Consider the following 15,647-nt stretch of genomic DNA (forward strand, 5'->3'; position numbering starts at 1 on the left):
TGGGGAGCCAATCTGTATGCCGCTAGAACCCCTTGAATTTGTAAGTCCCAATCAGCCTGTGAGTCCGAAACTTGCTGCGACAACATAGACGTGATGGTGCGATGCAGACGCTCGACCATCCCGTCCGTTTGCGGGTGATAGGGGGAGGTTCGAATTTTTTTCGTTCCCAGGAGATCACAGACTTGTTTTAGGAGTTTCCCCGAAAAATTTCTACCCTGGTCGGTCAACAACCGCTCCGGGGCACCTTTGTCCATGACATAACCTTGGACAAAGGCGTCGACGATGGCTGCTGCCGACTGATTCGCCAGGGGCCAGGCCATAGGCCAGCGCGTAAAATATTCGACCCCAGTAAGCAAATATTTATTTCCCCTGGAGGTGGCGGGGAATGGCCCCAGAATATCCAGTGCGACCAGTTCATTTATTCTGGAGACCTGGATGGATTGTAAGGGCGGGTTCGACTCCCGTGCCGGTGGTTTGCGCTGCGCACACTGAGGGCATGCCGCCAACAGATCAGCGACATCCCTTGTCATACCCGGCCAAAAAAAATTCAGCTGAAGCAAGGCGAGTGTTTTCTGGGTACCTAGGTGGAGGAGGCGCTCATGAGCAGCCCACACCACCTTACCTCGTAGGCCAGAAGGGACCACCAGCCGGTGACGCTGGGATTTCCCGTCCCAATGCATAAGCAAGCCCGCATGGGTTTCCCATGCGTCGGCATGACCCGTCACACGCCCCCTCTCCCCGGCGCGACGACGCAACGCGAGGAGGGAGGCATCCTCCAACTGGAGGCGCCCCCATTCATCAACGGGCAATCCAAGCAGGGAATCTCTCCCCTGTTCGGCGATATCAATGGGGACTACCGTTTCATCGTCGGCGGCCGCCGCCAGGACCGGAACCATCACGTCCCCCACTGGCTTGCAACGCCCCGACCCCAGGAGACATGCGCATTCGGAGGCGGTTGGCATCCGTGACAGAGCGTCAGCGTTGGTGTGGCGAACGCCCTTACGATAAGTGGTTTCAAAACTGAAATCCTGGAGGACCTCCAGCCATCGGGACAATTGTCCCGATGGCTGTTGAACCTTCAGGGCGTACTGCAGTGCCGCATGATCTGTGCGGACGGTGAAATGCCGACCGTACAGATATGGGCGATACTGTTGGATGAAATAGACAATTGCCAACAGTTCCCTACGGGTGACACAATATCTTTGCTCCGTTGGAGACAACACCCGACTGCCGTACGCGACCACCCGTTCCACGCCGTCAACCACCTGGGAAAGCAGTTTTAGGTTTAGAATCATCGTCCAGAGGAAGCTGCCAGAATCCCGAAAGTAAATCTAGTGTGGAGAAGAATCGCGCTCCCGCCAAAGCGTCCAGCGATTCGTCCATCCGTGGGAGCGGGTATGCGTCGGCAACCGAAATTTTATTAAGGCGCCGAAAATCCACGCAAAACCGCAACGAGCCGTCCTGCTTTTTAACCAGGACGATCGGCGCTCCCCACGGGCTGGTGGAGGGAGAAATGATGTCGGCGGCTAACATGTCATCAACAGCCGATTTGACATGGTCCTTTTCGGCGGGACTTAACCGAAACGGATTTTGGCGAATTGGCGCGCTGTCACCCGTGTCAATATGGTGACGCAGCAGGTGAGTGCAACCCAAATCATATTTATCACGACTGAAAACGTCGGAAAATTCCCTCAGTAGCGTTCTAAGCTGTTGGCGCTCTGAATTTGTCAGGTCCGTCGATCCCGCACAAAGCGCGTCGATCCACCCTTCATCGCTGTCCGAATGTGGGAGCATCCGGGAAGCAGTGCCAACGTGGTTCGCGACAGGTTCCTCGCAGGGCACTGGCGTCGCGTGAGCGAGCACCGTCCCTTGAGGAACCACCACCGTCTGCGATCCCACATTTAGGACCGCGATGAAAGGGTCCCCGTCCCCTCTTACGACGGTCTGGGCCGGAATCAAATGAGGCCCATTAACCCCGGCCCTAGACGGTCCCAGCAAAACACCCTGATCCCCTATGCCCTTAGCGAAGGGCTTACGAAGTTTGAGAGGCACTAGCATTTGAGCTCCCGGCGGCACACGAACAGTTTCAACGACGAACGCCGGTACCGTCGCGAACGCCGACCGAGCCGCCGCAGGGGATGGCAGGAACGCCATGCGCCGCCCCGATGGAAGCTCAATGCATCCTTGGTCGATCAAAATACGAATGGGCATTTTACCTAAGAAATCCGTCCCCAGCAGGCACGGAACCGCCAGCGAGGAGGAAACGAAAATCGGCCCCGACAATTTGATGTCCCCAATAGAAATTTGCGCTCGAATCTGTCCCATGATGCCGAGAGAGCCCCCGTTAGCGGCATAGAATGGGACGTTAACCGGCAGTAAAGGCCGGCTTTGTACGGGCAGAATATTGTAAATTAATTCCGAAATGATTGTCGCCGATGCCCCCGTATCGACCAAGATGCGTACTTCTACCCCGTCAATGTGTCCGACTACGGCCGACGACCCTGACGACGCGGCTACCACGCGATGGGCCAACACGGACCACTGTTTGGGCTCGATTTGAGTCCCCGCAGTGATCCGCGTTGGCCCCACGCAACGCGACATCGGCCCCCCGTTTGTTGTGGTGCGAGAGCGTGCAACGGGTAGGTGCTTTGGCCAAACATGTGTGGTGCCGCGACTCGCCGGGTCATGTTGCTGGAGCTTGGGAGGAGGAGGCCCGGCGTCCCGTCGAGCCGTCGTCCCGCGCTGTCGAGGAGAGCGGCACCCCGAGGCGACGTGGCCCCGGACGCCGCAGTTGAAACACCGCGGGAGCCCCGGTGGAGACGACGGGCGGTTGAAACGGCTTGACCCGTCCCGGGCCGACCGTACTTCTTGCGCCTGTTGCCGTCGATGGTCGACGGCGAAGAGCTCCTCCGTCGGAAGGGTGGCTGCAGCCACCGCACGCCCTGCCGATGCCCTGCTGGCTTTCCGCCGCAGGGACAGAAGGTTGGCGTGAAGGAGGCGCGCCGCCTGAAGAGAGGTCATCTCGGCGTCCTCCTGTGCGACGACAGCGATGTCCAGGTCGTCTGCCAGGAGGAGTATTTTCTCCGTGACCATCGCGTCCACGCCATCGTCGTCCATACGGGGAAAAGCCGTCTTAGCCAGCGCTAGGAGGCTCGTCCTGTATGCCAGGGGCGACTCCTTCTCACCCCGCTTGCGCTCGTAGAACCGCTCTCTGCATTCCGCTGAAGGTCCATAGACCCCGGCCAGCAGCTGTAGTGCTTTCGGCAGAGTAGACCGCTTCTCTTTCGGCGCCGATGTGAGGGCGGCGAGCGCGTCTGCGTCGAGGAGCGCCGGCAGCGCGCAGAGGGCTTCATCGTCGGACCACCTTGCCATTTCTTGGTGGGCGATGAAGCGTCGCTGGAAGCCGCCCCAGTCGCCCTCTGCACCAACAAATTCTTTCAGCGGAGGCAGCCGTTGTTGTAGCGCAGCGTTCGCCTTGGACGTCTGTAGGCTGCTATCCCCGGGACTCGGCTGTGCGTCGGCGCGAATGGCAGATGGAATCGCCTGTCGCGGATGTGATGACGCTCCCTCCGCTGGAGATGACGCAGCTGTCCCAGCGAGAGCGGTGTCGGACCCAAGGTTGAGCCCGGCCACGCCCTCCGCAGCTGCCGTGACGATGGCGGGAAATTCAAAGTTTGAGTTTTCAGAAATGGCGGGAAGGCGCTCAGGTTGACGACTCCCCTCGCCCCGTGGTGGACCACCAGCCCCCAGCCGCGTGATGTTTTCCAGCGTGGCGGCAGCGGCGTACAGTAGCTCCGCCAGTCTCTCGTGAGCCAGCCGTAGCGCGTCTGGCTGCGGCCCCTCTTCATGCCGATGCCCCGGTAGGAAGGCGTCGGCCCCCGGCTGCGCCATGTCTTGGTGAGCCGCCTCGGGCTCAACGACTTCAGCAGTGTCCTCCTCCGGTACTCTGGCTCGAGCTGTCTGACGTGTTTCCATGTCCGTAGTACTTCTGACACCAGATGAAGTACCGGTGAAGACGCTGGACACCCAGGTTGAGGCACACGTATATTTATTTTCAGCTTATCGGTACAGGACAACACTAGAGGGGGTAGCGGCCCCCTCACCCGGATAACTGGGGATACCCCCTAGCTAATCTCACCTATCCCCAAGTCCTCCTCTAACGAGCTAGGGGAGGCTAACTGGCCCGACACTGGTGAGTCGGGCTACGGTCTCCGGAGTCCCAGGGTCTAACCCTGGTTCACGGAACCACGCCTCTGGCTCGCTCCTCTGCAGCCCTGACAAGGGCGGCGTCGAGGGGAGTCCAGGGCTCTAGCTAGAGGATCTTCACTCTTCCTCCTTCGTTCCCAGACTGAGCCCCGAGCTCTCTTTGTCCTCCCCCTTTATACCCCCCAACAGGATCACAACCCCCCAGGCTGCCTGATGCGGACGTCGCTGCGGGCACCCCCCCCGTGTACTCCCGTAACTCCGCCCACTGTGTTTGTTACCCATTGGATCGTATGCACTTACAGCCCTCCCGTAACAGCCCTACACGTGTAATAATTGTTTAATTTGTATGAATGCAAACTTCACGTGGTTCTTTATTTTAGTCTAATGTTCATAATGAAGGAGACGGTACAAATGAGATGGAAATAGACAGAACAACGAAACAATACAGAGTGTAGAGACTATTCAAACAAAACAGGACCAGATAGCGGAGACGACAGAGACTGTACATATTCTTGGTGCTTTCGGTAAAGTCACGTAGAAGAGAAATAATAAAATAAATAAATTTAACATTTAATTCTCACGACGTTTCGGCCACAACGCGAGCAGTCATTAGGATGCTGTCTTTCCGACAGCTCTGTTCTTCACCTGAGGATGGCTGCTTGCGTTGTGGCCGAAACGTCGTGAAAATTGTATGATGTTTTATTTTATTTACTTTATTCTTTCCCTTCTACGTGACTTTACCGAAAGAACCAAGAATATGAATCCCTGCAGTCCCGAAAGCTTTAAGTCGAAAAAAGACTGTACAGACGATACAAATCAGCGGTGTAGCTATCGAGTGCGCGGGCAGTGTCATTCCACAATCGACAGCAAGACCACGGGGCTGGAGGTGCCCAAGCGCTGGGCTACGAAGAAGGGGGCGAGTGGGAATTGGACAGGGGGACACAGCTTAGCCCATGCAAACCTCGCTACGCCACTGGAACAAAATAAATCAGTACAATAAGACAAACACTGAAGTGATCTTTTAATTGAATCGTGACTATGACGTGACACTTCATGAAATCACAGAGGTGGCGGCGAATCGAGGCATTCAAAATTATCCAGCATACAGCGCAGTGCTGAGACACGGCAAACTCCCTTGCTACCACTGCTCTGTAATTGCTAACACCTCACTGGCATGCAGACAGGCGTGTTACTCGTTTTGCACAAAATGAGCCTCTACAGGATTCGCCAAGCCGACTTGGGTTCAAGAGGTATTAGGAGCTATGAAGGGAGTTTCATAGGGCGCCACGGTGGCGAGATGTGAACTACCTCCACTGGTATACAGGAGGATGTGGGTTCGATCCCGACCCTGATGCCTGTATACTTGAAGTTTGCATGTTCTCCCCGTAGTGGTGTGGATTTTTATCCGAGCCCTCCGGCTTTCCCCTTCATATTTAGAAACATGCGATTGGAATATTTGGCTGCTATACATTTCAACATAGTAGGCCACTTCATTGGGCTATCATTTGTGGCCAGGTCGCTTCTGAAAATTAGCTATATAGCTCAATGGGCCTGACCAGATAAAATAAAAAATAGTTTAGATAGAAGACAGTGTTTACTGCAGCAGGAGCAGGTGGGTAGGGTAAGGACGTGTGCGATCAGAGAGACATTTTGGGTGTTGCTCTGCATGTTGTTTCAAAACTTACCATCAAAATGAAGAGATAAAACACCCATCCCCAGCCAAGTTTGTTTTTTATGACGGCCACCAAAAACTGAAATAGATAGAAGTAAAGAATAAAATAATAAATATGGTACAAAATGATCGTATGCAATGCAACACTCACTTTGATTAGCCGAGCATTTTGAACTACACACATTCGCCTATGAATGTAACAGAATTCATAGCAATGGGAGATTGGTTAACACACCACACTATTTAGCCAATGACCCCGAGATTGATTCCTGGCCGACGACTAACATCAGTGACAAGTGAAAACTGGGCGTCCCCTTCACCAACCCGCACTGAAGTATCGTCCTCACAGAGGATGATAAGATATACTGTACATATATATAACGACTTTCAGTTTATGTAAATTAATTTCAGTGATTCACTTGACAGTGGCATTTGGTGCTACGGGGGAGTATTCTAGCAGTAATGCACCTGGACTGACGTGGACACCAATGCATACGATTGGACAATCCTCTTCTTGGTTCTTTCGGTAAAGTCACGTAGAATGGAAATAATAAAATAATAAAAATAAAACATTATAAAATAATTCTCACGACGTTTCGGCCACAACGCAAGTATCCGTCCTCAGGTGAAGAACAGGTCTGTCGAGGAGACAGAGTCTGAATGACAAGCCCCAGGCTTGGAGCGACAATTTAAGCTGGGATGGAGGGGCGAAGAGCACCTTGACAAAATAATTTGCATATCAAGAGGAATTTAGCATATTTATGGGAAATGCAGATATGCGATTAGTACTACTTGTGAAATGCGTAGGAGGTGGGCGGGGGGTTTCAAAGTCATATTATGCCCGTGCATTGTGCAGGATTAGCAGCATCAAAGGGAGGGGGTAGGGGTAGCATTAATAAAGGGAAGCAATGTTAATAGTATAGCTTCGCCGTTGCTTGCGCTTGCCTCGCCTCCCGTTAGCTCTCCCCGCCCCCCGTCGCTCCGTGCGTGCTGAGGCTGCGGTGTCTGGCTCGGCTTGGCTTGGTGTGCAGACGTGGATGAGCGCTCGGGGGGGGCTCCCCGCCCGTGCAGATATGCGATTAGTACTACTTAGTACTACTTGTGAAATGCGTAGGAGGTTTGTGAATCCACTGCTGGATGAGGGGCTTCCCACACCGTGCAGGTCGTGGTGGCTATTTGACCCAAACCTCACCACGCTGGTCAGTGTGGTTCAATGAAATTGGGCAGGGAGCAGCATACACAGATTGCACTGCACTGCCCTCTGCTGCCCACAACATAACCCTGCAGTAGCCTATTGCAGTAGTCACCCACGCAAACACTATTTCGGCTTAAATCTGCTTAGCTTCCACAATCTGAACAGATCGGCCACTTTCCTGGTGATATGGTCATATGCAAGGGGAACCAATATGAATAGGTGAAAATGTTGTCCTTCCCCCGCATCTCTGATTAGCACAGCTGGCTGCGCACGGTGCGAAAGAAGTTCAACATACACCAACATCTTCTTGGTTCTTTCGGTAAAGTCACGTAGAAGGGAAATAATAAAATAATAAAAATTAAACATAATAATACACACACATATATATACTGGGTTGATTGGGCGACGTCTGGACTTGAAAAGGAGAGAAGGCGGTGTTCTATACCTGCCCCGCGGAGGCTCCCAGGCTGCCCGTTCCATCAACAATCCCCGTCACAGTGGCCAGAGCCTCCTGGTTTCCCTGAACGGGCCCCTGTCGGCCCAGGTCTGCCGAAACGGCCGAGCTGATCAGATTTGCTGGCCCTCCCACGAAAAATCCTGCGTGAGTCAACAGACACAACTGAACAATCAATACGGTTGCGACCTCTCATTTTGAACAATCACCAAACAAAAATAACTTGATTCCATGTATACGTAATCATAATAATAAAGATAACAATGGCATGCAAGTATGCCAGAGAACTGCATTACGTATCAAGATGCGCTTAATGGAGGGTCCTGCATTTAAATGTTTGGCCAATTCAATTGCTGGCTGTTTTGTGTGCAGAAGGGTTAGTGGAAAAACACGGCGTGTATTCAGGCTGAACATTCAAATTCAGAGCGCAACTAAGCTGCTCATTGCTCCAATTTTTTTTTTAAATACCTCTTAATGGCAGGTCTGGAGTGTTTCTTTTGTTTATAAATGTGTCCATACCATAAGAATGGGGAATTTTTACCTCGAACTTAGGGATGGTCAAAGATAAACTGACTGCTTGTTTGAGCAGTAGGTATTGTGATTTAAATAAAGACAAACATAGTATTTCTTTGCAGGAGAAACTAACATTAACAATTGGCAGCATTGAAGGTTAAACATAATGGATTTGGAAAAGATGTTTGCACGTAAAATGTCTGACCTGTAACGCCCATTAATAAGCCATTCACCGATTTATTGTTCGGAGAATCTGGGGAAAAAAAATAGCATAAACAATGTCATCGGCTCAAATTGTGGACAGGCGTGTACACTTGAAAACCCAAGTTTAATCACGTACAGCTGTCAGGATTAGCCTGGGTCAAGCGCTCACATTTGTATCCGACCAGCGAGCCCGTGGCGAGGACGAGCATGAGGGTGATGATGGGAGCTCGCTTGCCCAAACGGTCAGAAACCAATCCCCCCGCCGCTCCACCTGCAGCACAGGAGGCAACAACGTGGGTTATTAAAGCACAATCAACTCTTGCTTATCCGTGGGCGGATTGTATGGGTCACTGATTAACCAAACTCATCTGCACCCGTTACGTGCAGGCTGGTCACAAGCGAGTTCTCACTTGATGACTCTGCTCACGTGACTGTAAACATGTCGGCATGGAAATCGATTACTTTAAGAAGTAATAAAAACAAGATGACACAATCCATATCTTTTAGGTTTACTGTGTGCTATTGCACCGAGTGTACACATTCCTGCGGAGGGAGCTGGTAGGAACGTTGGGTTGCTCGGTCAATGGCCAGGATCAACGGCGGTGTGGTGTATTCCGCAAATATGCCCGACTGTGAGGGCGGGCACAAGCCGGCGTGAGTAGGTTAAACGTTGAGTTTTATAAGGGCACCACGGGGTGACCAGCCCCTCCCAACCCAGCGCCACCCCTCCCACCCCCCACCCAGCCCCACCCTCCCCACCCAGCCCCTCCCCACCCTCCCCACCCAGCCCCTCCCCACCCTCCCCACCCAGCCCCTCCCTCCCCTCTCCACCCAGCCCCACCCCTCCCATTTTTGGATGCACGACGGACGGACACAGTAATTTATTGCATATATATGCAGTGACTATTCATGTCAACGTAATTCTTTTTTCACGGAATATACAGTCAAACCTCTATCTTATGTTCTTCAGAGGACAGGAGAAATTTAAGTTAATGCTGAGAAAGAGTCAGACCAACAACGAAGGCTATTTCCTGCCATAAAAATCGGGTACTTGATGCTGTTTCAGACAGGCTGCATCTCTCACTCAATGCAACTCCAGATCCACATACACAAATACAGCAAGTATACAACAGATGACAAACAAATTCTGACTTAATTAAACATAACAGGTGATGGAATAAACTACATCTATCCCCCCCCCCTTAGTTACTCGTTAACAATACAGTTTGGCTGTACATTTTGTCGTCACCAATTTACGACGACGGGGTTTCACGGAACGCAATGTGACGTCGTAAAAGTGGGGACCGCCTGTACTAGATTTTAAAGTGTTAAGAACGGAATAAAGTAAATTCAGCCTTTTTCAAAAAACGGCTGCCCATAAGGGAGCAGCCAAAGAGCCACATGCCAAAGAGCGGCATGCGGCTCTTTGCCTGCAAGACCACAACAAGGATAAAGATGGTGAATAAAAGACCATGCTGATGATCAGCAGAGTTTAAGCTTAGAAAACAGGGGCGGGAAACTTTTTTTCTGCCAAGGGCCATTTGGATATTTATAACATCATTTGCGGGCCATACAAAATTATCAACTTAAAAATTAGCCTGCTATATTTGGTCAAACATTTAATTAACTCACCCCTAATGTGATGGCTGCAACTGCTTCTCTTTGGTGAGGCGTGTGATATTAGCTGGTATTGATGATGTTGCTACTCGCAACTGCTTTTCCAGGTTTGCTCCTAGATTTATTGAATTTCGAGTCCCGCCTGCGGTTTCCTTGGCAGGGCCACACCAAATGATTTTGCGGGCCTTATACGACCCGCGGGCCGGACGTTCCCCACCACTGTTATAAAGCCTTAGCAACCATTCATTCATGTTCTCTCTCATTCTCTCTCTCAATACAAACCGACGGGTGTTCTTTTGACCGACCGGCATGCAGCATGTGGCGAATGCTCTGCGACGCTCACCGATTATTCCTCCCACGTCGTACCAGATGGACATCCGGTCTGCGTCCGCCTCGCTCCAGCCGAAATGTCCCGACAAGTAGAAGGGAAGCCAGAAGAAGAAGGAGTAGTTCACCAGCTTGAGGCAGGCATATGCCAGAGAGTACTGCGTACAAAAACAAACATCCCCCGTATAACCTTAACAGACTGTTGGGGCAAGCGCTGTTAGCGATCACCGATGAAGGCCGGCACGACACATGAAGGGGTGGAGTGGCCAGCCCCATCCCAGCCGCCTTTGTCTCCCTCGTGGCAATATTTACACATCGCACCAGGTACTCATTTGAGGCCGAGTCGATCTAGGGAAGGCTTAGGACCGGTTCAGATAATCGCCGCTGGTGCTGGCCGTGAGCGTGAAAGGAACTCAGGTCGCCGAGCGTGTAGTGCCACGTGCGAACCACTGCACCACCGCACATGGAGGCACATGCACAAAAATGTGGAAAAGACCACTCAGCCTTTGTGGATTATGCCAAAAACCACCAGCGGTTCCTGAAGAAGCGAATTGTGGTCTTTTTGTCTTAAGTCACGATCAAAATGAATTTGAGAAAATGGGCTCTGGTGTAATGGTAAGCATATGGGACTCGCAATCCAGAGGTCGCAGGTCGGATCTCCCGGCGCGGCAGTTAAAACAATGGACCACTTTCTTAAATCCACCCCCGCGCCTCCGTTTACCCAGCGTCATAAATAGGTACACCGCAGTTAGTTGAATGGCAGGTCGCATACAGTGGGGTAAAGTACAGGGACTCGCACTTCCTTCAGAAAATCTGGCCAGCGAGGAAGAGCAGCACAACACCCTGTAGAGGGGCACGATAAAAATGCCTTAATTTGAGGCTCTTCCGCCAGCAGTGACGTGAGCAAGCGATTTCCCGGCTGAACCTTCACCTTCTACAATAATGAACACCTACGGGAAATCTCTTAACAAAAATGTTCGCTGCGGTTGGCAGTGACTCACTCACCAACGCCACACCAGGCAGACACACAGCCTGGAAGAAGCCCAATGCCGGAGCTGGGCTCACGGGGTCACCAAGCAGCGTAGTCTGCTCAACGGCCTCGGCACAGTTCACCGATTCGCCGGCTCCATCCTCGGCACAATCCGGTGCAGGTAATCCTGTGTGGTAGAGGCATGTGCACAGGTCATCTGGATCTTACTGGGAGGGAAACTAGACACTTGCTCTGGTGCTGGAGAGGAGTGTCGTAGAAGTGTGGTTGGCATGGACCCTGGTGCAAGAAATAAAATTCCCCTGTGTTCTTTCATTGTCCCCTCACACGGAGCTTAATTTCATCTGGACCTGTCCAGGTGAGCGATGACCCGTAAATATATTTACACATCCGGCACACCACATCGAGTATACATATCACTCTGGCTCTGATTACGAGACACACTCCACCCGCAGTCCACTCATGTCCTAAAAATTATTTGGTGATAAAATTAAGCTCTGCCCTCTCACGGTCACGTCTCCACATGCCAATCTCACATTCCACATGTGCGCACGTCCCTAACAAGGTAGACCGAGGAGTCTTGGTGTCACATGACCGGTTCACAAAACATACACCCACCAATCAAGTCACGTCTATGCCCCTCACCTCCACCAACCCTCACACCGATTGGTGTGATGAAGCATGGTGAAACAGCCTCCACGACTGAGGCAGAGTGAAGAGGCCTTCATCCTGCAGTGGATGGCAATCGGGGTGATAATGCTCGGTTCACTTTACGCATGCGCAAACACGTGGGGAGTCTGGGTCGCTACTTACCGACCTCCAGCGGAGAGCTGACCAGCCCAAAGAAGACGACAATTCCAGAGGCAAACAGGCAACACGCAGTGACCAGGAATGCATACTGCACGCAGGAACAAGCGGGAGACTCGCTCAGTATACAAACTCTGTGTGTGAACGCTCGGCGCGTGTAACAGTTTACTCGCACAGAGATATTTAACGAATTGTCAAAATGTTTCTAATTCGACTGTATTTTCTCCAGTTTGCATTCTCGTTCATTCTGTTCAGTTAGCTTCATGTCCCTAAATGTGATGTACATGTAAAAGTAGTCCGTTTGTCAATCCGCTATTGCATTAGGGCCTCCCCGTGCCCAGCACAGGTCCACACAGGTTCGTGAAGGTGGTAAGCGTAGACCTGACAGCTTGAAGTGCAGTACAAGAGCAGATTTTGCTGCAATGGCATCTGCTGTATCACCACAGCAGTCTACAACACCTGCTTTGGGTGTGTGTATATCGGTTGTCCATCCAAGCACTATCAAGGCTCAACCCTGCCTAGCTTCTGAGATCTGATGAGATCAAAGGCGAATACAATATATGCAGATAATTTTCTTTGTAAAATACATTCTTCAGTGCATGATTTGATTCATTTTGGTTGCAAGATTAACACAATAATTCCTAATAACGCATTCATATACAGGTAGTCCCTGACTTACGATGGTCCGACTTACGATATTTCGATCTTACGATGGCGATAGCGATGACAAAACTGTAAAATATTTTACATTTCGAGCGGCAGGCAAACGCAGCAGCGTACGAGGTACGATACTATACCTTGGGACGCTGCCGGGATGTACTGTACGCATATAGTTTATACAGTACGGTACTGTAAATTGCTCTGTTTTGCTAAATTATCACCATTCTTTAAGACTCCTGGGTAGGCTAGGCCATTTTCGACTTACGATATTTTCGACTTACGATGGGGTCGTCGTAACGCATCTCCATCGTAAGTCGGGCACTACCTGTATTTATTTTCAAAGTAACCACAGTGCTACACACAGAGTCAATCAATGTGCACGCTGAATTAATCCGCTTGTGTCATCACGTGCGCCCGACATGTTTCCCGTGCACACATTTCTTTCTGCAATCGAATTCTCTCACAACAGGGAGGCTTCCCTTAATGGAATGGCAGGCCAGCATGATTTGTATCCCCATCGCACCCACTCACCTCATAGCCAAACCGGAGCACGCCAGAGACGAGCAGAGCTCCTAGGATGTTCCCCACAGAAGCACAGGCGCTCCACAGCCCAAACACTAGCCCACGACTGTTGGAGAACACACCACATGTACACACTGAATGTAAAGCAATATCTCGATTTAAAGCTTTCGTGACTGCAGGGATTCATCTTCTTGGTTCTTTCGGTAAAGTCACGTAGAAGAGAAATAATAAAATAATAAAAATAAAACATAATAAAATCATTCTCACGGCGTTTCGGCCACAACGCAAGCAGCCGTCCTCAGGTGAAGAACAGGTCTGTCAGAAAGACAGCGTCTGACGCTGTCTTAATAATAAAATAGTTTTTATTTATTTTATTTTATTATTTCTCTTCTACGTGACTTTACCGAAAGAACCAAGAAGATAAAGCAATATCGTTATTAATATTACTGGAATCTGTTGATATTTGAAAGTTGCAGGCTCAGTGCACCAGGCTGCGGCGTCATGCTCGTTAGAATTGAGAACCTGGTTTAATCGCACGCGGCTGAAGCCTAGATTCAGCCCCAGGAAACACAGAAATCCAGGGTCGACACTCACACACCTGATATTAGCCCCCTCTTGTATGTATGTGTATGTATGTTAAACTTCTTTCGCACCATACGTAGCCAACCATGCTAATCGGAGGTGCGGGGGAAGGACAACAAAATAAACACAAAAAGGAGTTCTAAAGAAATTAGTTTTCAATCTAGATTTAAAAGTTGCTTCCTAATATTGGAAGAAAGAGTGGTCCAAACGGCAGTAGAAGCACATCCTGAACGAACTGGCCACTTATCTTCACCTGTCTTTGCCAAACCAGTTGCCCATGATGGCCACAACACAAGGCCATCCCGTGGACTGCAGCAAGCCATTGATGGCCCACATCACAGCATAGAACGGCATGCTGTAGAAACCCAGCCACTCAGTCACAGAGCCGAACACCAGGACCTGCATCACACACAGCGAGGAGACAGCAGAGCAAAGCCTCCCTACACTGGCTGAAGTACCGAATAGTCCGATTGTAGTTTGATCAATGACAAACATTCACACAAGAACCAAGTAGCGCTTATATTTTGGATACAGTCAACTCTCTGTCATCTGTGGGATGTACATTATTATAATATATATTTAGTGTCCTATCCAAGGTGACTTGAAAGAGGTCCGGCAAAGGTCAACCTAAATTGTAATGTAGTACAGCACAGGTAATGATTATCTCTGCAGACTACTAGAGTTGTGAAGGTTTTCTTACCACAATAGCAGAAGAGCACATGCCTAGAGTCAGCACCAGGCGCAGGTTAAACCTGTCCCCAAGGTAGCCACTGATGTACAATCCCTGTGTACGACACAAAGTGTATTATTACTATGGGTGTAACGATTTATCATTTGATTAATATACACTTTTTTTTTACACTTTTGGTAAAAGTCATAAGTAATTCCACACCCCCATATAGCCAACAGACTGTTTTGCCAAGTCCTGTTAGTAAGCAAGTGTTAAATTTTGATTTAAAGCTTTCGTGACTGCAGTGATTCATATTCTTGGTTCTTTCAGTAAAGTCACGTAGAAGGGAAATAATAAAATAATAAAAATATAAAACAATAAAATTCTCACGACGTTTCGACTGCAACACAAGCAATCGTCATCAGGTATGATTGCTTGTGTATTGTATTATTTCCCTTCTACGTGACTGTACCGAAAGAACCAAGAATATAAGCAAGTGTTGTTAGTGCTTTTCGTGTTTTGTTGCTATTTGCGTTTAGTTTGTTGTCCTTCCCCTGCACCTCCGATTAGCACGGTTGGCTACGTATGGTGCGAAGGAAGTTCAACATACATACATACATATGGAGACCAGTATGGTGTACAAGGGGGGTGTGGTGTGGTTAGCACCATACCCAGCTTTATTTGTATCCCCTGGGGAGGCCCAGAGACCACTCGCCATGGATGTTAGCCAGGTCGCCAGGCTCGCAGCGCAGTGCAGTAGCCACTGCACCAACGCTCCGTGCTCAGGATGGAGACACCAATACACACTGCTCTACCATTCGGGGAGGCTGGAGTGCAATTTCCTCAAAATTGATATGTACCACAGCGTACGAGAAGAGGAAGATGGTGTCCAGCGCTCCCAGGAAGAGCGATGCATTGTTTTCGTCGGGAAAGAGCTGATGAGCTGACCACACCTGTTGGAAGAAATCAATGTTAATAACCGTATAATTGTATTACAAGGAAGAGCAAATGATCTAGCCAAGTGATGCCGTTACAGTATGCGCGACTAACATTGTATACGCGTAAAGCCCTGCCAGAGATTGACAATGAGCAGAACTTAATGGAAAGTTACATTGGTTGTGCTATAGAGAAACTGGTCTCCGCTTTAGGCATTTGGAATAGCCTTGGTGATATAACGTTATATCCTAAACTTAACTCTTTTCATGATTTGTAGTTTGCAATAAAACCAGA

At 50.1% G+C, this 15,647-nt stretch overlaps 1 protein-coding gene across 2 annotated transcripts in view; it reads right to left on the reverse strand.

The window, feature by feature from the left end:
* The window catches only part of LOC144945618 (sugar phosphate exchanger 3-like), a 32,256-nt gene that overhangs the window by 9,929 nt on the left and 6,680 nt on the right, over positions 1 to 15,647 (reverse strand). For both annotated transcript variants that reach the window (XM_078874148.1, XM_078874147.1), the window contains exons 4-14: positions 15,278 to 15,370; positions 14,448 to 14,531; positions 14,001 to 14,146; positions 13,175 to 13,271; positions 11,990 to 12,074; positions 11,194 to 11,345; positions 10,205 to 10,346; positions 8,414 to 8,515; positions 8,246 to 8,293; positions 7,519 to 7,670; positions 5,892 to 5,957 (exon numbers count right to left, since the gene is read on the reverse strand). In XM_078874148.1, the coding sequence (XP_078730274.1) occupies positions 5,892 to 5,957; positions 7,519 to 7,670; positions 8,246 to 8,293; positions 8,414 to 8,515; positions 10,205 to 10,346; positions 11,194 to 11,345; positions 11,990 to 12,074; positions 13,175 to 13,271; positions 14,001 to 14,146; positions 14,448 to 14,531; positions 15,278 to 15,370 (1,167 nt within the window). The remainder of the gene's footprint in view (positions 1 to 5,891; positions 5,958 to 7,518; positions 7,671 to 8,245; positions 8,294 to 8,413; positions 8,516 to 10,204; positions 10,347 to 11,193; positions 11,346 to 11,989; positions 12,075 to 13,174; positions 13,272 to 14,000; positions 14,147 to 14,447; positions 14,532 to 15,277; positions 15,371 to 15,647) is intronic.

This window comes from Lampetra fluviatilis, chromosome 38 (genome assembly GCF_964198595.1).
Source record: "Lampetra fluviatilis chromosome 38, kcLamFluv1.1, whole genome shotgun sequence".
Classification (NCBI taxonomy): Eukaryota; Metazoa; Chordata; class Hyperoartia; order Petromyzontiformes; family Petromyzontidae; genus Lampetra; species Lampetra fluviatilis.